This window comes from Melanostigma gelatinosum (genome assembly GCF_949748355.1).
Source record: "Melanostigma gelatinosum genome assembly, chromosome: 11".
Lineage (NCBI taxonomy): Eukaryota > Metazoa > Chordata > Actinopteri > Perciformes > Zoarcidae > Melanostigma > Melanostigma gelatinosum.
In genome coordinates, this window is record NC_136644.1 from 12,464,679 (window position 1) to 12,487,533 (window position 22,855).

The 22,855-nt window shown below is 41.1% G+C and overlaps 1 protein-coding gene across 3 annotated transcripts in view; it reads left to right on the plus strand.

The window, feature by feature from the left end:
- tenm3 (teneurin transmembrane protein 3) overlaps positions 1–22,855 on the plus strand; it is a 203,763-nt gene that overhangs the window by 40,174 nt on the left and 140,734 nt on the right. For 2 of the 3 annotated variants that reach the window (XM_079279451.1, XM_079279452.1), the window contains exon 2: positions 3,441–3,614. The exons of the other annotated variant lie outside the window; for it this stretch is intronic. In XM_079279451.1, the coding sequence (XP_079135577.1) occupies positions 3,449–3,614 (166 nt within the window). In that variant the 5' untranslated portion in view covers positions 3,441–3,448. The remainder of the gene's footprint in view (positions 1–3,440; positions 3,615–22,855) is intronic. 3 annotated transcript variants of the gene reach the window in all.

Consider the following 22,855-nt stretch of genomic DNA (forward strand, 5'->3'; position numbering starts at 1 on the left):
GTTGTGATCTGACATAGCCGCCGTACTACACACAAGGAACTTTCATTTATTGTTGTGCAGTTTGTTTTCTGAGTAGTAGATTTTGTTTGTATTTTTTTTCTGCGATGCATGTTGTCGAAACTGTTCCAATACACCCAAGCTGGCGAGATTGATTACCATCCGCGATAGGAGCAATCCCCACCTCACAAGTGGCTTAGAGTTAACAAGCTGGTTCTTTTCCTGCTGTTGTTCTTGTATTTTGGGTGTTTTATATATTCATTGGCTAGCCAACGGGAGAAGGAGATGACACAAAAGTCCCCTGGGCTGGAAATAAATCAGGGACATTGTAGTTCATGATCAGCGTCTTAAAGGTACCCTGGAGTTTATGTCTGCTAATAGCGCTGTGCAGCAATGCTTTACGTGTGGCTCCCCGTTTAGTTTGTCCTCGTGCACGCGTACGTACATGCAAAGGCAAGTGCATGCAGGACATTCCAATGTCAATGGTTTCTATATCTACTATTGGGCTGATCTACAGGTGCTCATAATACACCAACTAAAGCAGGGAAGAAGACTGCTAGCAAATAAAACATGGAGATAAACAATTCAGGTTTCAAACTTTCCAGAAAATTGATTTTGCAAATGTTTTCATGAGGGTAAAGACGCTTCCATTTCTCTCAGTCTACCGCTCCTCCTACCATGTTGTTTCTGCATAGATTATTTATTATACACTTTGATCCTGTTGTGTCTATGTGTTGGAAGTTATGCATCCATGTGCATGTATATGTGCACCATTGATATGGTCTTTGTATGCCTGTTTGTTCTTCAGGCAGTGTTGGCTGATTTGGACCACTGAGAGTAGCCTTGGATCTGAATCTAAGCCCTTTGTCACAACAAACCCCACCAGTCTCTGTAGGAACCAGCCAGCAAATGATGGTTTTATTAACTGCTCTCTGACACACACACACACACACACACACCTACACACACACACACACACACACACACACACACACACACACACACACACACTGCAGTAATCGTTTCATGTGCTGTATGATTATGTGAAAACTAAGATCCCTTTTTCTCTTTTCTTGGCGCTAGTAGAGACCTTGAAAGACTAAATATCTAGCTCCTCAGAGTGGGAACCTGGCTGGCAGAAGCCTTTAGATTTGTTTTGACCACAGCGGATACTAATCCATTTACTCTAAGGCAAAGAAGCACTTAACTGTAATCTGCTTTTATTTTCAATGATGAGATTGTTAACAATTTCCTGTTCATATAATATATAATAAATATGCTCTGTACCATCATTTTGGAAACCCGTTAGTGGCATTACTGTACTTTATTTGTCACCTGAAGATGATTTTCTTCAGCAGGAAACAATGTGCTTAGTGCTAAAAGTGTTCATTGTTGCATGAGAAATATATATTTCTTCATACTTTTCTTTCATGATTTTAAACATCTAATAGTTTGGGGTTGCAAATGGTGATTTTCTTGTACAGAAGCTGCTGCTTATTAATATGCTGCATGAGTAAAATATTACACATTTCAAATATTGAGTTGAAATGAGTTGGGTAACAGAATGCACGATTCATTGTTTGCTTGAGGAATTCATTAAAAGCGTTTTTTTAAGGCCTTATAAACTGTATTTTGGTAATGTTAATAACCATAAAATATATGCAGGTGCACTTGTAGGGGAGATAGTGGGGGTTATGTATTTAATAGAAAATGCCACATCCATCTGATTTTCTATCTTCGTGAAAGATGAAGAAGAAAAGCCATTCTAGTAAATAATTAAACAGACTCGTGTCATGTTATGTTGGATGTATATGTCGCTGTATTTCTAGCCTGAAACTGCCAAACACCAAGTGAATGTCAGGATTCACATGTCTCTACTGTATACAGTACAGTAGAGAGCTGGAAGGGACGAGAGTGACTGTGTGTGAAATTGCTTTAGTGTGTGGACTTCTCAACTCATGCAGTACATGTGGAGTGCGTGATGTCCTGCTCATTGTGTTACTCCTTTAATGAAAATAGTACAGCTGATTTATTTTAGTTTTTTAGCAAGTGTCAGTATAGGTCATCAGTGCAAGCAGCTTATTACGACCCATATCTATGTCTATTGTTAGGCGGCAATCTCTATTGGCCGTAGAAATTGTGACTGAAGCAAAGGAGGACGACAGGTGAGGTAATATAAAGAGCCACAAAGTCTGGTGGAGGTTAGGGTGGATGCATGCGTCAAATATACACAGGACTTTCACCCAGGAGACTGCGGTCTGTGTCCCGTGTGAAACCAAAAGTCAAAACGACTTTAAGTGAATTACTATTGGTATGTAACTACCTTAGTACGTAACTAAATCATGTACATGATCTTTTGCTAAACCTATCCAAGTAATTTCATTTCACAAAGTTAAATAGTGCGGGCGTGTATGTGGTTTTAGGAGTCATTGGGAAACAAGCTATTCTGTCATGTAAGTATGAAGACGTTTCGATTTTAGAGAAAAAGCAGCAGAGCTGTGTTGCATTCCAAACAAGATTGCAAATATTTTCCTGCAAATAACCTAACATTGATTTTGTATTTCAATTCCTCCCTCCTTGCTTGCAAATGTGAGCGATTAAGTGATTTTGAAAGAGGCATATCACATTTGTATCTGTAAAGGCAGCCACCATGGCAAGTGCTGTTAATGAAATGTGAGTCTTTTTTTCACCAACTAATTCAATTATTTTTGGCCAGCACATTTGTATGGAATGGAAGGATGGAGTTTATCTGTCTGGGCGAAGCACACACACAAAGACTCCCAAACACAAATATGCACATGTGCAAACAGAGAGCGGGGCCATTTAACATTCTGAGGACACTAAATGTCAAGGTTACCACATCGATACACTATTGATTTTGCTCACTCTGCTTGTGAGTCTGGCCTCCAACAAGCAACAGCATATAGCCAGCGCTGCCTGATGCAGACAGACTGACACCTCACACAGTTCTAGAACTTGGCCCGAGTTCTTTTATGATCACAAATCAGTGGAAGAGAAGACTCAATGTGGAATTTCATCAAACTTTGTTCTTAAAATGGGAGAGGGATGAGGAGGGACAGGGAGGATTTCTGTCTTCTCACTGATATCGCTTTGTCGTTTTCCCAAAAATTAGATCATGTTCCTTCAGGAGTGCAGTTAGTGACAGTGTGGGCTCCATGGTAATGTAGCTCTGACAGCCTAACGGAGTAGCAGCGGGGGGCGGGCCTTAGCGAAGGATCAATTCCAACCCAGCAATGGTCTTTCAGTTGCTGTAACTCCTTCAGTCTCATTCCACAATGTTTCAGTCACACCATCGGCAGACATCATCATACTTCATTGCTCACTCATTTCTCTTTTTTAAAGATTTTGGTTGCTGTTGTTGTTACTTTTATTCATTAATCAAATTCATCATTCCTTTTTTTTTTGATTGTGTTCTTCCATAGGTTCTCCAATGCCCTCCCCCTCCTGTCCATCTGTCATTGACCACTCACATCCACAATCAGCCGGTCCACATGGCAAACTGTCGTTAGTCGACGTGGCTGAGCCAGAGGAAGAGGAGGAGGAGGAAGAAGATGAAGAGGAGTATGCAGCCAGATTGTATTTACCTGTAACACATGGTAAAGGGACTCTTTACTTTAATACCTTCCTAGAGATCACTTCATTTCTCCTGGTAACCTGAACTAGGATTTGACAGATTTATTGGGTTAATATATCCCTTTTGTTAAAAAGAAAAGTGCTCGCCAACATTCGTATTGAATTATATTTATTGGCAACATGAATGATGAACATATTTACAGAGTTTAATTTTTCAACAGCTTCACCCAAAAATACAAACCCACAAGAGGGCTTTGTCTGCATAAACAACATCAGTCAAATCCCAGTCATTTGTAAAAGACATTGTGGATATGATTATCCGTCTGCATTTGGATTAACTGTCCTATGTAAGTGAGATCTGAGCGATTGTTTTTTTACATACTTCTGCAGTCCCTCCCTCCGTCTTGGGAACTCTTACGTCTCAATCTAAACATCCAGCTGCTGCAGGAGATGCTTGGCAGCATGTGCGTCCACATGCTCTGATTATTCAGATACCTGCTCATATTTTGTCATATTTCCTCTCAACCAGGCAGGTAGTCAAATTAGTCAACCCAACTTTCCCTCCACTATTTTCCCTCCCTCGGTTAATTTGTGACTGTCGTCTATTGCAGGCTCCGGCATATATGAGCTGAGGCTGTTTGTCAGGTTTCCTACTTATAATAAATGTTGAGATCACTTACGACACTTGGCCAGCAAGCATGGTATGGAGGTTTGAACTGCTGTTGACTTCCAGTGTGCTGCCAACGGTTGTGCTCGTGAGATCAGTCCACTTTCTCCATCTCTGTCACGGCTTCTCCCAGCCATTTATTGCTTGTTTGCTTTCCAACCTTCCCTCCCTTTCATGTGTGTTTCTGTGTCTTATCACACAACACTCTAAAATTGTGTCTACTCTTGGAGAGCAACTGATTATCAACACAAAAGAAACCAATTCAGTTTGTGAGTCCAAGCAAGGTCAGCAAACTATGAATTAAAACCTTTTAATGTCTAGGGTCCCCTTTAAAGGGGACCTAGAGGGGGTACACACATGTGTACTCTGTGTATAATTCGCTTTTGCGAAACGAATAAAAAACAAATACCTGTCTAACAAAGAGATTCTGGGCGAAACAACCACGGGAGCCATTTTACACAATGCAAAACACAATTATACATGAACTAAGATCATATCTAGAAGAATACTACAAGTTTTACCACAAAACCACGTTTTTTTTGGCAGAAAACTGTGTACTATGGTCTTTGTATTCATCTCTCAATCAAAGCACCGAGCGTCCATGGCGGATGCAGCACATCTAGCAAGGCCGTGATTCGACCCGGATTTGCGTAGCGTTTTTGAAATTACTCTTTCAAACCGTTCAAAAGTTATGGATATATTTGCCAACATCAGCCACAGGTCACGAGAAAAAAAATTGGGTCCGAAAACTTACGTTTTGGTGATTTTGGAGATGAAAAATAGATTTATTCCACCGGATTTCGGCGCAGCTGTGTCCTCCATATTGTGCTGTGTGTCTGACTGATATCAATCCGCTGGCCAAATAAATGACAAAATGGAAGGCGATTCTGTGACCAATCCATGTAGGGAGGGGGGTTCGCCCAGCATTTTCCGATTGTTAGTCAGTAAACAGATCCGGATACGATCAAACACCCCCGCATGGCTCCCGTTGGACTATCCCACATTGAAAAAGGTGTTTCTTGAGTAAATCTGCCGACCACAGGCCATACCAGGCTCACACACACACACACACACACACACATTATGATTCATATATTTTTATGATTGACAGATATTACACTCATAACTGCTCAATTATTCCAAATGGTGTCAAACTGCTTTATTAGGATTTTTCAATTTGAGCTGTGCCATAAGTGTATTAGTTATTAACCAGGAACATATACACCATATTTACACAATTCAACACATCTCACAAGTGTTACCTGTATCAGACCATCAAAATGATTAAAATAGACCATGTAGTTAGAGCTGTGGACTCTCTTGAGTATGGGTATGCAATTTTCGAGCAGAGGCCTAAAAATAGGGCTAGAGCTATAATTATTAATTAAGAAAGGTGAATGTAATCGTGACTATTTGATTCCAGTATCTATCAGAAAAACTTATGTGAAGCTGTATTGAAAAAGACTTGGAACTGGGCTAGAGATTGAGACCATAAACTCATCTTTACTGAGGTAACAAATCAAGTGAGAAGTAGAGTCCTTTTCTCATAGACTTCTATACAACCAGACATCTCTTTGCAACCGGAGGAGTCGCTGGCCAGTAGAGAGAATGCAAGTTAAAGGCAGTTCGGCATTGGCTTCTCTTTTCAGACCTGGAGTTACCTGCCCGACTTAAACTCTGCTTCTTATTGGGTCACGTAAAGAAAGAAGTGCTGGAGGAACATTGCAAATGGCTCCACTGTGTTCGACTGGAAATTCTACAGTAAGCATCAAATAAGTGGGATGAATTAAAACAATTCAGATCAATTCCACCAATCAAATCAGGCCACTTTGTTTTGGTCAGTAACTCCTTAAACAGACAATTCTCAATTAGGGCAGTGTGCAAAGCATATCTTTCACTCTCATTTCAACAATGGACACACCAAGGTGAGACAGCTGCCATTTATGATCGGTCCAACCATGCTTCATCGGGTCTGCTCCTGGAAGCTCTCCACATGGCAAATGTTAGGCTGCAAAAGTTGAGGATGAAACCCAAGTCTGGCTGTTTGAACCACATTGGCCCAGAAGGGGCTGAGTTTGGATCAAATCAGAGTACTGATCTGAGATATGTTTGCCTGTGTTGGTTGACAAGGACCAGATGCAGAGTCGTGTTGGCTGGCCAATGACCCTGGATCAGTTTTCTTGTAGTCAGGAGTTTGATAGGAAACATACTTTGATGGTTTGAAGAAAGGAACTAAGACAACCACAATTAGAGTCAGGCTGCATCAGGAGAGGGCATGAAAGGGAGAAATAAAGAGGGAGGAGATTTCTGAGGAAGGAGAGTGAGAAACAGAAAGCTAGCTGCATGGAGTGAAGGAAATAGAGAGACAGACAGACGTCTCCTCGTATATACATTGCCCTCTAAACATAATGAGAAACAGCTCTGGAATAGGGTCTGTAAATGGCTAAAAGGTTGTGCATGTGTGGGTGTTTGTAGATGTGCGTGTGGTCCTCTTATCCCAAAGCAGTCCCAGCCTGACCTAACCAAGCAATGTTCAGCCAAACATCTAAAATATCTCGCTCACCACTTCCTGCACTCTTCAGACATGCTTTTTTTTCTTTATTCGCTCATATCACTCCGTATCCTTCCTCCCAGCTCTCTTTTCTTTGCACCAGTGATTTTGCGGGAAGTCCAGCATTGAGGCAAAGTAAACTAGAGGCCCCTAGCTTATATTATTTTGCACATAAAGAGGAAAGTACATAAATGCAGAAACCAATGTTTTTTTAAACTCCTTGTTTACAGCAGGAGGATGCTGAGCAGGGGGAAACACAGAGTGTGAGAATGCAAGAGAGAATCCAGGCTATTCTATTCCCTTCTTCCCTCAGAACACGTGTTTTTATTGGCTATTTATTGAGACAGCCAAGTACTATGTGAAGCATCAGAGACAGCGGCAAATAGTACTTTTTATGCCCATAAAGTCTCTTCCTGAAAGTCTGCCTCGCTGTACCACATGGAAAATGGGTTTTAGGTTCAGGCCATTCTTACAAACTAGTGTGACAGTGATGTACAGGCGACATTAATGGCTGATAGAAGACATATTGTATCAATCTAAATCAGCGGTTCCCAAACATTTTAGGCCGCGCACCCCCTTCTACATCCCGACCGGGTTCGCGCACCCCCCCCCCCCCCCCCTTAATAAAAAAAAAAAAAAAAAAAAAAGCAACAGAGCCTTTTAAGCCTTCATAGCCGCATAAGAATCGGACCAATGAGAGAACAGTTTGCTCGCGCGTGGCATTTGTTTACAAGATTTAGTCCGCTGTTAAATGTTGCAGTGTGAACACAAACCGAACAAAGGAGCAACTGCAACAAAGCAAACGAACTGAAGGTGTGAAAACGCCCTGAAACACTGCAACAAAGTTTCAATAACTTTCAGTGACACAAGGCGTCACTTTTAAAGAGCAATACGGATGGCGAGCACACACGCACAGGCTCAGAGGCAGATTATCACATTTAATTTACAATTAATGACCGACTAATGTAGCCAGGATGTCTTCGGACAAAGCATCGATGCGGCGCGACACAGTGTTGTTGGACACCGGGATCATGTCCAACTTTTTTGCTTCTTTCTCCCCAATCATACATTCCACCATCTCTCTGGCAGCTGGCAAGCTCACGTCTTCGGCGATTGTGTGCGGTAGCCCCTTTCTCGCTATTCTGTAACCAGATATGAAGCCCGTAGTGCGTCATTTATAGACCCAACACATGAATGAGACTCCAGTTGTTTTTGGCTGTTTTGTAACTCCTCCAATTTCGATATAATCAATGTAAGGGGCTTTTGACTTGCACTGGCATGCTTGGTGTTCAGGTGGCGACGTAAATAAGAGCTTCAGACTGTTAGCCAGAACCTCACTGCACACCACGCACTGTGGCTTTGGGGAATCTGCGTTGCCAATCCAAGTGAAGCCCAGACACACATACTTTTCATCATATTTCCTCTTTTTTCCCCAGTCTGATGCTCACTCTCGTTTCCTCTTTTTTCACCTTGACTCCGCGATGGGCCGATGTGCTCCCGATTTGTCTGTGCTATCCCTTCCTCCTTTTCGGTCTCCTCCGTCTCATCTTCCTCTGACTCTGGCTCGATTTCTTCTCCCGGTCTCTCCCCAACGCACCTCTCCGTTCCCCTCGCCTCCGATTCCTCTCTCTCTCTCTCTCTCTGTCCCTCTCCTCTTTTACGACTGATAGCTTCAGATGTCCCACCTGACAGTTTTTAAATTAAAATTACATTTTTGTTTTTATATTTAATATTATTACACCATCAGACCGCCATTACACTTTTCCTCTCGCGCACCCCCTAGAGGCAGCTCGCGCACCCCCAGGGGTGCGCGCACCCCACTTTGGGAATCCCTGATCTAAATTATGCTGGAACATCAAGTTTTAAGAAAAACACCTTGTGTGAGCCGATGGGCAGTTGGGCAGTGCTGCATCAGGTGCACAGTGTTGTGCCTTGTCTGCATCTCAGTGAGGTTTCTGTGAACCTGGCTGCACTGACTGACTGAGACGGGACTGGTGTAAGTCAAGAACAAGCAGCACAGTGTTATTTTGATGTCAAGGATGACCAGGACTCACTAGTGTCACCTGCCTTCTCAGACCAGGTCAGTGGCGTCACCATAACGAAGCCTTTGGTGTAGTTTCTTTACACTGAAGGTGACACCTTGGGAGTGACACCAGGCTGTAGGCAACCCATTTACACACAATATAAATAGAATAGTACGTTTATCATTAATATCAAGAGTAGCTGCTTGATTACTGTCTTGATAACTGATAATTGCAATCAATACTTGATGTCTTTATACTACTGTGTCTGCGGAGTTACCGGTACTTTATAAAATGAAGTAGTAGCAGTAATATGCATATTTTGAGTTTCAAAGAACACCACTTATTGTCCCTTTGCTGCATCCCTCAGATATTTCTCCCTCTCTCTCTGCCACCTCCTTGAAAAGAGCATTGTCACTGTAATGTGCAGCTCTCAAAAGGAACATTCTATAATTGACAAATATGCCAACTTGCTTCCAGGTAAATATCAAGTTAACGTAGCTAAACTACACCAGAGAAGGAGGATAAATAACTGACTACATTATCTTACCCCTAAAGCTAGCACTAGCAAGCAGGTAATATCAATAATTAATATTACATTGTGGCTGCCAGTGATAACGCAAAACCACAAATCAGACCACAAAAGAAGAAAATACTTCTCTGAAGATGTAAAGTGTGCCTGCGTGCTTGGATCCCAAATATTTATTAATCAGCAGATGATGTTGAATTTCCAGAGAGCCTGAAAGTCCTTTTAAGTGAGTATATAGAAACAATAACGGCTACATCTTCATCAACACAACATATGTTGAGTAATTGTTTTTAATCACATATTTTAAAGGGTTGCATTAGTCTTATGAGGGTATGCATGTGCACAACAGTCCCACTACTATATTCAACAGAGGGTCAATTATTATGAGAGTCTGGTTGCTGCTTCAAAGTAGCCACTGTGCGATCGCTGCAAAAAAAATATATAATATCTGCTATAAAGCAAATACTAGAGACTGCAGTTGTAATGCAGATACATCTCTGCTGCTGATGGCTAATTTATTTAAATGAGAAAGCACTTTACACTGCCTTACAACAGTAGTGAGTGTCATTTTTTATAAGCTAATCAATGTGATATCAGGCAAAAGGCTGTTTTTTGTTATTTATAGGTCTGAATGCACTGCATACACTTTTTGCTTGGTGCTCCGTGTAGCACAGTTTGGAGCTTATTGTCTTAACGACAACATTTTATTTGATTTAATGGCGTAACAGCAGCTTGAGCCACTTTAGCCACCCCGTGTGCTCGTCCCCGATTGCTGGTTTATGTAATGGCGATAAAGCTTAAATGTCAACAGTGTAAAATAGGTCATTGCTTTACTCCAGCTATTGGCAATAGTGGCTACCTTAAATCCTAAAATAGTGGCCTTTATTTACCTCAACTACAGAAAGGAAAAGAACCACAGCTGTTTAGTATTAAAAGCCTTCCAGCTCAAGGCTCAAAGGACATAATCTAATCCCTTTCCTGCTTTGGCTTTTAATGTGAGACATGGGATACAGGGAAGTTCATGAATGGTAAATTAAACATTCAGAAAAAACAGGCAAAATAGAAGTGATTAAAAATAATTAGTGGATGAAAACAGTATTTATGTTAAAAAAGGGAAACTGAGAACAGATCGGTGAGGATCACTCTGTTGTTGTAGACATGTATGCGATGCTGAATTTACAATGAGAGCATTATTTGTTTGGTAATGTACAGTGCTCATACAAATGTGCATGTAGCATATTCATTCATCAAAAAAGGAGGATGGAAGAATCGGTCCATTTTGTTGTTCGTTGAATTGACAGAAAGGTTTGATTTGTTGTGCTATTGTCAATTTATTCATTCAACATAGCCTTTGCCTATGAGTTTGTATTCACACTTAAGGCACTGAAAACATGTGGTGGCTTGCATATCAGTGGTGTTTTTAGAGTGTAAAAGAACGATATGCAGATGAAGGTGTTTGAATAGAGCAGACTTTAAAGCAGGGGTGTCAAACTCATTTTCACTCCGGGCCACATCAGCATCACGGTCTCCCTCAAAGGGCCGGTTGTAACTGTAAGACTGTATAACTAACTTCTCCTAACATATTGTTAAATAACTCTCTGCATTTGATTGTTGTTTATTCAAGTGTAAAAATATTGTACATGCAGTTATACAAATGAAAAATGATATTTAAACACATTTCTTAGTTTAGGGTTAAGAAACCCACATTCCTCTATCAAAGATCAAACTATTAAAGAAAATAACAAAGACAAATATCAAACACAAGTTATTACATTAACTTTGTTCAAAGCTGTTTGTGTCACCTCTCTGCATCACTAATGTTCCTCCCTGTCGTCGTCCTGCATGACAGCTACATCCAAGAGCTCCTCACTGAGAGTCAGGTCTTATGAACATTATTTGTCGATCTTTTTCAATTGTTGGAAAACCGCTTTTCGGGCTGTTGCCTCTCCTGTCCACCTGTTGTGATAGTTTTAATGTCGGTACACAGACAACATGCTATCTCATAATTTCAACTTTCTATCTCTTAATTTCGACCATGGGGATACTTTTATTTTCAAGTCTAACTTTTAATTATTTTTCCAAAAAAAAAAGATTTTTTTTTTTTTTTTTTGCTGGCGGATTCGCGGGCCACATAAAATGACGTGGCGGGCCTTGAGTTTGACACGTGCTTTAAAGCATATGACAGGCTTGTTTCTATCTATGGACGTCTCTGCAGTGGGAAGTCAATTGTTGCCTGACGACATTAGAGTCTGAGCTGCGATGTGTCTCTCCCACACTTGCACAGCTTTATTTTTCTTTGTTTTATAAGAGCAGGCTGAACAGTGAGCCTTTTCATTTTCTCCTCCCTCAAAGTGTAACACAGGGTGTGGCACGGACACGGTATTATTTTATTCACACTGCTGCCTCAGGCTAAGGCTTCTTGCATTCTCACTGTAATCAACAGCACCGCTGTGTTGCTCTGAGGGACAAAAATGTATTCACTCTGGCAGAAAGGTCTACGATGGATCATAAACAAATCGGTTAAATTATTGTTGATCACCGAAGCACATAGGCAACCAGGGAATCAGTTTCCAGTCTGAATTGGTTTGGGTGTAGTAGAGTTGCTTGAGCAGAGTCCAACACATTCTTGTCATGCACCTCAGTCTCTCAGAATGACAACGGTTATTTCTCTCATTATTCACATACTACAAGGTTATAGATGGACAATAGACTCTTTCTGATCACAAAATCTGGTACAAAACTAGTCTTTCATGATCCTCAAAACAATACCAGAAAACAATACCAGAAAGTAACATGTTGTCACAGGACTTCTATTGTCATTTACTGTCTTACATTCAGCTACAATTTGCATGTATAACTCATCTCATCTCAGGTTACCTGCTACGAATTTAGCCATGTGTTGTGTAATAATTACTTACAAACAATAATTAGCTACCAAATTTAAATTGTCTATTCAAAGACAGGATATTAATTATATTAAAACAATTTCTTATCTGATCAAAATGTCACATTATTCGGTTCAGGTTATGTGATAGTGATTAATTATATAACAAATAAAGTAACTATTCAGACAAACTGCACCTTATATATTTTCCATTAAAAAGCCAGTATTAGCTCTGTAAATAGTTTTAACCCAGCAGTGGCATTTGTTTAAAAGCAAGTGAACAAAGACGGTGTAATAGCACGCCACTCCTCAGCTCTCCCCGAGAGTGAAGACGCAAAAAAACCCTCCAGCATCCAGCCTTTAGATGCCTCAGAGACGCCATGGCTATCAGCTCGAAGCGGAAAAAGCAAAAGAAAACAGACAAGTTTCTTTGCAAACGGGGATGACGCCAAGGCATATTGACAGCGCCTATGCTGAAAGCAAAAGGGAGGTCAGACCGAGGCGGAGAGAGAAACACGAATAACACTTAGTGCTTTTTACTTTGGGACCAAGTATGCAATTCTCCTCAACACCAGAACTAATCAATGGACCATTGAATGGAAGAGAGGAAGGAGGGAGAGAGAGAGAGGGCGGGAGAGAGAGAGAGAAAAACATATTTCTCCTCAACACCAGACCTGATCAATGACGGGAGGAAGGGATGGAGAGTAGGAAGGAAGAACGAAAGAAAGGACCCTTCTTGACATGAAAAGGAATCAATGGATAGAGGCACAGAGTCAGGTCAAACTGCAGAAAAGATATTCGAAAGAAAATTGTAAGAGCAGAGAGAATGAGAAGAGAGTCAATCATTGATCAGGCTAATGAACCCCAGGGTAGTGGCTGGTATTCAAGCATCAAACACACATACAAGGTAAAAGGCACAAACACACTGCTCACGTCTGAGGCTGATTGCAGAATGGAGTCACTTAAGTAAATCAAAATGTTGTAGCAGACTCCATACCAGGAGACAGAGAGACGGAGAGAGAGGCAGACAAGGAGATAGAGTGGAAGCGTGTGTGAGTGCTTGTGTATGTGTGTGACAGCCAGTGCACTGCCCTGACTATGAAATGAGACACAGATGGAAGAATATTTTTAAAATGATATACTACAACCGTTTGTCTTGTTTGAGTTTAATCCAGTTTATATTTCTGTCAATGTATGAGTTAAAGTTGTTTATTTTAGTTGAGATTTGTCCACATCCTTGGTGCTAATCTCTCATTGTTTTTCAGCCTTGCACTGCTCTCAAAGATTTGCAGGGTTTTATGGTTGGTCTTTTTCAAGTCCTGGGTATTTTTGCTTGGCCGTTACCGTTGTAACACGAGGTTAACGTTGTGAAACGGTTCCGGTTAACATTGTAACACAAGGTTAAGGTTGTGACACGGTTCTGGTTAACATTGTAACACGAGGTTAAGGTTGTGACACGGTTCTGGTTAACATTGTAACACGAGGTTAAGGTTGTGACACGGTTCTGGTTAACATTGTAACACGAGGTTAAGGTTGTGACACGGTTCCGGTTAACATTGTAACACGAGGTTAAGGTTGTGACACGGTTCTGGTTAACATTGTAACACGAGGTTAAGGTTGTGACACGGTTCCGGTTAACATTGTAACACGAGGTTAAGGTTGTGAAACGGTTCCGGTTAACATTGTAACACGAGGTTAAGGTTGTGACACGGTTCCGGTTAACATTGTAACACGAGGTTAACGTTGTGAAACGGTTCCGGTTAACATTGTAACACGAGGTTAAGGTTGTGACACGGTTCTGGTTAACATTGTAACACGAGGTTAAGGTTGTGACACGGTTCTGGTTAACATTGTAACACGAGGTTAAGGTTGTGACACGGTTCTGGTTAACATTGTAACACGAGGTTAAGGTTGTGACACGGTTCCGGTTAACATTGTAACACGAGGTTAAGGTTGTGACACGGTTCTGGTTAACATTGTAACACGAGGTTAAGGTTGTGACACGGTTCCGGTTAACATTGTAACACGAGGTTAAGGTTGTGACACGGTTCCGGTTAACATTGTAACACGAGGTTAAGGTTGTGAAACGGTTCCGGTTAACATTGTAACACGAGGTTAAGGTTGTGACACGGTTCTGGTTAACATTGTAACACGAGGTTAAGGTTGTGACACGGTTCCGGTTAACATTGTAACACGAGGTTAAGGTTGTGACACGGTTCCGGTTAACATTGTAACACGAGGTTAAGGTTGTGACACGGTTCCGGTTAACATTGTAACACGAGGTTAACGTTGTGAAACGTTCCGGTTAACATTGTAACACGAGGTTAAGGTTGTGACACGGTTCCGGTTAACATTGTAACACGAGGTTAACGTTGTGAAACGGTTCCGGTTAACATTGTAACACGAGGTTAAGGTTGTGACACGGTTCCGGTTAACATTGTAACACGAGGTTAAGGTTGTGACACGGTTCCGGTTAACATTGTAACACGAGGTTAAGGTTGTGACACGGTTCCGGTTAACATTGTAACACGAGGTTAACGTTGTGAAACTGTTCAGGTTAACATTGTAACACGAGGTTAAGGTTGTGACACGGTTCTGGTTAACATTGTAACACGAGGTTAAGGTTGTGACACGGTTCCGGTTAACATTGTAACACGAGGTTAAGGTTGTGACACGGTTCCGGTTAACATTGTAACACGAGGTTAAGGTTGTGACACGGTTCTGGTTAACATTGAAACACGAGGTTAAGGTTGTGACACTGTTCCGGTTAACATTGTAACACGAGGTTAAGGTTGTGACACGGTTCTGGTTAACATTGTAACACAAGGTTAAGGTTGTGACACGATTGCGGTTAGTTTTGGAACACACGGTTAACGTTGTGAAACTGGCCGTTAATGTTGTAACACGTGGTTAAGGTTGTGGCACGGTTGCGGTTAATGTTGTAACACAAGGTTAACGTTGTGAAACTGGCGGTTAATGTTGTAACACGTTGGTTAATGATGTGAAACGGTGGCGCCTAATGTTGTAACACATGGTTAAGGTTCTGACACGGTTGTGGTTAGCTTTTTAACACATAGATAGATATATAGAAATAAACTTTATTCATCCCCAGGGGGAAATTAGTTTGTAGCAGCAGCAATTTACAGAGTAAATGAACATGGTTAACGTCGTGAAACGGTGGAGGTTAGCTTCGTACATGAGGTTAAAGTTGTGAAACGGTGCTGGTTAACATTGGAACACTTGGTTTACACTCTGAAACGTTGGTTAGGTTTAAGTAGGGATGTCATGTCACAATACCAAAAATGTAGTAGTTGATACCAATAACTGTGAAATTCCAGAATTCTCATGATATCAAGGTGAAAAACAAAACAATCCCAGGAAAAAAGTGTTTTAATTATTCTTTTTTTAGTGTTCGGGTGGTACCAAACATATTGCAAAGATTTTTTTTTTAAACCTAACTTTATTAAAATATTACAACATGTGCACTGTAGTGTACAACAGGACTTCATTAATGGCGAGTGTGAAACATTAACAAAATTAAAAAATCTGATTTTGCTCCAGTTGGTCAGCAGGATCTCAAAAATGTATGAACATATTTTCACGTTGACATGCCTGTCCCTGGGCTATCAGTTCCTCAGCCAAGAGGAGTGTGAACTCCGGGTAGGCTAGGAGGTATTCTTTGCAGGTCATTGCAAGGCCTGGCTGTCTTGTCTATAACTACTAGAACCTCCTCACTGAACCCAAGAAGCTCTTCAATAACTACTAGAACCTCCTCACTGACCACTAGAAGCTCTTCAATAACTACTATAACCTCCTCACTCTCACCCTCTCCTGTCTCGGCCATTGGACTCTCATCTTCTGATAGGTCTAGGTCTGAATCTGCCTCAATGATTCTGTTCAGAATCCTCTCTGTCATAGAGCTCTCTACTAAAAAATTGAAATATACATAAGTACAAAGTCCTGACATGCACTACAGTGTACGTTAATACATTAGTTGTTTTTCCTTTGACAATAAATAAGCTCAGCTCTGAAAACTCACTCAAATTACTCCTTAGATGTTTACTTACTAAAAACAATCAAAATATAACATTTTAAATATGATTATCATGTTTACCTTTCTTTTTTCCATAAAATGTGCTTGTTGTGATGGCTGCCATTTTGAAAAGACTGGCAAATATATATAGCTTTCATGAATATATATATTCATATATGAATATAGCTTGAAGGCATCATAATGCAACTCAATGCAACCTCAGTATGTCAGCTCTTAGCTCCTTTATGTCGCAAAGCAGGACTGTGCAGCTCACCGGCTGCTAGCAGCTAACGTTAACTGGCCATCCTCGTGACGAGGGATTTATTGTTCACAGTATATCAGAATTATCAGGGAAATATTCTATAAACGCTGAGACGCTGTTAGTCTCAAGCCCTGATCTCCAGTACTTACATACAATACTGTAGATAAATGAGTATTGTCATTGATACTGAGTCAGTGGTTCTCATGACAACCCTAGCAACACAACTGCTTGGTTAAGTTTACCCAGTCAAATACACACTGAGATAATGCCCCTCTTATTAATGTCCTGCTTGCATTCTTGATGTGTTTTCCAGATGCATCTTTTTTATCATTCAAAAGCGCTTTCATACATCGTATCCATATATAAATACCGCACTCCAGGGTAATGTTGGCTTCGCTTCCGATGTGTGGATTAGTAGGTTACAGCCACAGAGTGGGCCCAAGGACGCCAATTTACACACATCTGCTGAATAAGACACTTGGTGCACATTGGCAGATTGTGAAGCAGGCTTTAGTTGTAACCATAACCATCTTTACACTGCATGTGTCAGTTAAAAATGTCATATCTTGGCCAGAATAAATGGAACCTTGGCCAGTGTATAATTATGTTATATTCACTTCGTTTAAATGTATTTGTTCTTGACGGAACGCAGTAGAGTCGGTTTCAGCACTAGCCCTGTCAATTAGCGTTCATATCGACCAATACATCTCTGTTCCCGGGATCTCTATGCAGAAGCCTGTTCTCGTCTGTCTGGAAAAAGACAGACATGCTGCTATGAATACAATAGGTCCAAACAAACCTGCCAGCACAGATCTAATGGAAGCAGAGCAATTACAAAACAAGTTTGTCTCCGTTGTCAATAGTGGGTAAGATTAACCTGAACATTTCTCAACATATAAATGACGCCCTAAATGTTCAAATTTAGGAGGAGATAAGCAAGAAAGTCGAGACAACACAGTAAAAGTTCTTTTACATGTTGGTCTTGAGCACAATCCCTCACTCAATTACTGATAGCAGAACCGAGTGTAATTGTACTAAGGTAATGTTTTGTTACTCACAAAAGGAATGTGGTAGATTTATATGCAGTCTTATTTTTCTTTTGGTGGTTTGCCAGCAGGACTCAAAACCTGAATGTCAATATTCTGTTTAGCATTCCAAAAGGACCCTCATAAACCTTACAAAACATTTACTACGAGTGGATCCTGATCTCCCACCTCTATGGTCACGGTGCCATTACATTTTGGCAACTGAAGCTACTTGTGGTCAGGTTTTAAATAAATAACACTGACTTCAGTCTCCTCTGTCAAAGGCAGGTGATGTATGAGCCACCTCAACCTAGGGCTGCACAATTAATCGAATTTTAATCGCGATCACGCACGATTTTGGCTGCCACGATTAAATGAGCATGATCGTCTGCGATATTGACGTTTAAAATGCGTGCTCCGCTACATATCAAATCAAGAGCTTCCTCATCTAACAGTCAGCCGACTGCGTACCCTGCAGGCTCCGGTAGAAGTAGAGAGACAGACAACAGAGCAGACGGTCACGGGTGTCGTGTGAAAGCTAAATCAAATATCAGGAGCAGAAGGTGAGGAGCTAGCCCCTCGCAAAGGATCATCATTCGTTGTCTGGAAGTTTTTTGGATTTAGGGCAAGTGATGTTAACCAAGAACAAATCATATGCACAGAGTGCGTTCGAGTTGTGTCTGCGCCGCATAGCGATGCAGAGACGTACATTAGCTGGAATGTAGCACAACATGGAAGTGAAAGCAGTGCTATGTTGATTTAATTTTGGGTAAAAAGTGCTGATACTATTTTATTTATATTTTCCTTCTACGAGATGCACTGTGATCAGGACCAGTCTGATGCAAAGAGTTGTACATTAGCCTGAATGTAGCACAACAATGGAAATGGAAGCAGTGTTGTTGGTCATTTAAACGTGAGTGCAATAAAAAGATGTTGTCCCTAAAATTAATGAACAATCGTGATCGCAATATTGATCAAAAATAATCACGATTATGATTTTGGCCATAATCGTGCAGCCCTACCGCAACCTCAAACCTTAAATATTTACTTTGAAATATGTATACAACGTCATGATTACTTTACTAGTGATTGTGATCTGCTGTGTCATCAAATGACCATCACTTTTGCTTTTCTCATGACTGCAGTAGGGTGCTTGTCAGAAAATGCAGCGCTTGTCTTATTGTAAGCTGTTTGAAAACACAACTGATGGAGTGGCTTTTCTGGTGAGGGCATGGTCCCATGGGGAAAATCCATTTCATTTTAATGTACCCACATCCTCTCTTCAAGCATCCCTCATGACAAACGTCTGTTATAGCCCTTCTGCTGGTAAAACTCTAGCAAAAGTGTCACCATGTGCACTCCATCCAGCATTCTTCATGTAGGGAACCTTCAAGGGGATTTTACTCTGGTTGTTATTGAGATTCATTTGTATTTCAATAATATGTTTCATCTCCTACTCAGCCCAAAAAGAAAATTTCATTTTGAGAGTGAGAAAAAAAAGAGGAATATGATGGAAATGTGAAGACAAAGAGTGGGACATACGTTCAAACAAATCCTGGTGGCTGTGACAAAAAAAAGGATAGAAAACAGATGAAAGAGTAAAAAAAGAGAAAGCAAAGGAAGACCCAGTGGCTTTGAGGAACACAGTCTTCCATATAAACGACTTGGCTAGAGAGCTAGATAGTAAAAGAATGGCTAGAGGGAGGAGGGAGGGAAGGAGAGAGACAAGGCACCGAGAGCTGACTTGGCAGGAGAAAATGAATGAGGGAATGAGGGCGAGAGAGACGGAGAGGGAGGGTGGATGAGGGGTCAGTGCACTGGTGCTACAATAAGGACTGAGAAATGTGGACTGATGAGAGGCTCTGAAAAGGCTGCAGCTGCCTATACTAAATAACAGAGGATAGGAGAGTAAGAGAGGGGGTCAGATGAAGAGGATGGCGGGAGGTGATGTGAAGATGTGGAGGGAGAGAAAGAAAAGATGGAAATCGAGCCATGCCAACGTTGGAGTGAAGAAGATTTTGTCCAAACCAATTGAATGTGAGGAAAATAACATGTATTGATGCCCTGTTCTATCCCGTAGTTTATCTCTCCACTTCCTTCTTACCATCACTGTTCCTATCATCAGCAAGCACCGTCTTCTGTTTTGCTGCTCCATTCTCAACCAAATGAACTTCATTGGCACAAGTGCTAGTCAGCCACATTAGCACAGCAATGAAGTACCTGATACGATTCAAGTCAACCAATTAAATGGTTGTTTTGTAAAGTCTCAATGTTGGACTTTATTCTACGGTGTATTTTGAATGACAAAGATCATACTCTATCCTGATGGTACTAAAGAGGTCAAGTCATTTTTGATCAAGTATCACAGACCAAAGGTCAGCCTCTATCTGAAGAGAGACTGAACTGGATATACAGACATCTAAACTCAGGTGATACTCCACATTTATAGTAGATCTACCTTTCACCCAGACATGGCCTCATTCATTCACCTGCTTTGCCCATCACTTATACATGGTGAGGATGGGAAATGACAGGCTGACGAATTGGTATACAAGGAGATAATCCAGATGGCCTGCTGTTTTTGAGCCTCATGTTTCATTAGATGTGGTTATTCTGCTGAAAGAAAATAACAGACAAATTCAAATAAACTCTTTTTTGGATGAAACTGTTGATTATAACTTAGGATGTAGTTAGTAATAGTGGGGTCACTGTTTTTCGGATAGTTTTGAGAACTGTATTACCCATAAAGCCTGTGCGCTGGTCTGTTTCTCAGTGTGTGAGGGATACTTAGTGTAGAGGCTCAGCTGTTATTGGTCCAGCTATCTTTGGAAGGATTCCCTCACACTTTACAATAGAGGGCATACAATTGAATTTCATTCTAAAAGGTCAAACTCTAATTGGCTACAAAGGTGACCTCTGTGCTATTTTTCTCATGTGTGATCAGTTATAGGCTAAAACAACATTACAATTTGACTTGAATTGAATTGACACCAACTTAAGCAGATCTTGTTTGTTATATTTCTGAGTCCCCACCCACTGGACATGATTAATTATGAGCTGGAGGCATGGAATCATGATGTGCCTTCACAACTACAATATGAATGAATGAATGCATTTTATTTATATAGCGCTTTTCACAGACAGTAGTATCACAAAGTGCTTAACAGTGAAGTGCTCTGTAAGTGATGGTGAGAATTTTAAAGTGTATCCTAAATGCTACAGGGAGCCAGTGGAGAGATCGGAGTACGGGGGTGATGTGAGACCGTCGATTTGTCCTGGTGAGTAATCTGGCGGCAGCATTTTGGATGACCTGCAGACGGTTAAGAGCAGATACACTGAGTGATGTGAAAAGTGAGTTGCAGTAGTCAATGCGTGAAGAGATAAATGTGTGTATGATCATTTCTAATTCAGGTGTTGATACTACAGATCTCAGTTTACTGATATTTCTTAGATGGAAGAAACATGACCTGGACAGCTGCTTAACATGAGGGTCAAACGACATGGATCGATCAAAGAAAATCCCAAGATTGCGCAGGTTGCAATGGGCAGCAGAGGAGAGTGGGCTAATAATCTGCCTGATCATGGGGACAAACTCCTCTGGAGCAATAACTAGGACCTCCGTCTTAGAGTCGTTGAGTTGCAAGCAGTTTTCTGCCGTCCAGTCTCTGTTGGCAGTGACACAGTCCAGGAGCCTAGTTAATGTGAATGCCTCGCTGGGTTTAAATGACAGATGAAGTTGGATATCGTCTGCATATAAGTGATAGGACACATTATAGCTTTTTATGATCGGCCCCAAAGGTAACAGATAAAGGGAAAATAACAGAGGCCCCAGAACTGAGCCCTTCGGTACACCACAAGACAGTGGAGAGGTAACAGACACAAAATCACCCACAGAGACATTGAAACTTCTGTCATTGAGGTAAGATGTAAACCAGTCTAATGCTATGCCAGTTATGCCCACCCAATCACGTAGCCTGTTAATCAGGATGTTATGGTCTACAGTGTCAAATGCAGAACTGAGATCCAGAAGAACTAACACAGAGCAGTCACCTGCATCAGCACACATGAGAATGTCATTTGAAACCCTCAGGAGAGCGGTTTCAGTAGAGTGTTGCTTACGAAACCCAGACTGGAACTTGTCGTACATGTTGTGCCTCTCCAGTGCAGCAGTAAGTTGTTTAGCCACCACTTTCTCTAAAATTTTGGACAGGAAAGGCAGTTTTGATATGGGCCTGTAGTTCATGGGCAAAGCTGGATCAAAGTTAGGTTTCTTTAATATGGGCTGGATGGTGGCATGTTTGAAATAGGAAGGGACAATTCCTGTAGACAATGAGGAATTGACAATAGATGTTACTGCAGGGCCAATAGTTAGTAGAACTTTCTTAAATAGAGAGGATGGAATTATATCCAGAGGGCAAGATGATGGCTTTGTTTTGTTAATTAAGTCCATCAGGTCTTGAAGGCTGATAGGCTAGAAAGAGTCCAGAAAAGTAGGAAATTGCGAGGAGCTACAAGTAGACGAACAGATCCCAGGCCGAATGCCAGACCTAATACCTGTTACCTTATCATTAAAATAGATAAGGAATTTGTTGCAATCGTCAGCAGAATATCATGGTAAAGTGGGGACAGACGATGAAACAATTCCTCTAATTGTGTCAAACTGAATCTTGGGATTTCTCTTTGAAGAAGAGATTAGGTTGGCAAAATAAGCAGTTCTAGCTTGCTTTACTCCAATATTAAAAGAAACTCTGAGGTCTTTGAGATATAAACGATGCACTTCTAGCCCAGTAGCTTTCCAGAGCCGCTCTGTCCTGTGACACTTCTGTCTCAGGCTGCACACAGCATCTGTCATCCACGGAGTAGTGTTATAGGCAGCCCTGGTCCTTTCCTTAAGAGGTGCCACTTTATCCAGCAAAGTGGTGCAATGTTCATTAAATGACTATCAAGTGTCCAACATCATCGAGATTTGTGTTAATATCACAGCAGAAGTGCATAGAGAAATGATCAGCTGTACTCTGAGTAATAATGCGGGAGTGGAACGTTTGTTTCAGACACAAGGGGTCAGTATTGACAGAAAGATCAAAGAAAATACATTCATGGTCACTGATCAATAGGTCCTCACAACGGGTATTATCAATATCAAGACCCAGAGAAAACACAAGGTCCAAGGTGTGACCACCCCTGTGAGTGGCGCCAGAAACATGTTGCGTGAAATTAAAAGATTCAGTAATATAGACAAACTCAGTAGCAATACAGTCTGTGGTATCATTGATATGCAGATTAAAATTACCA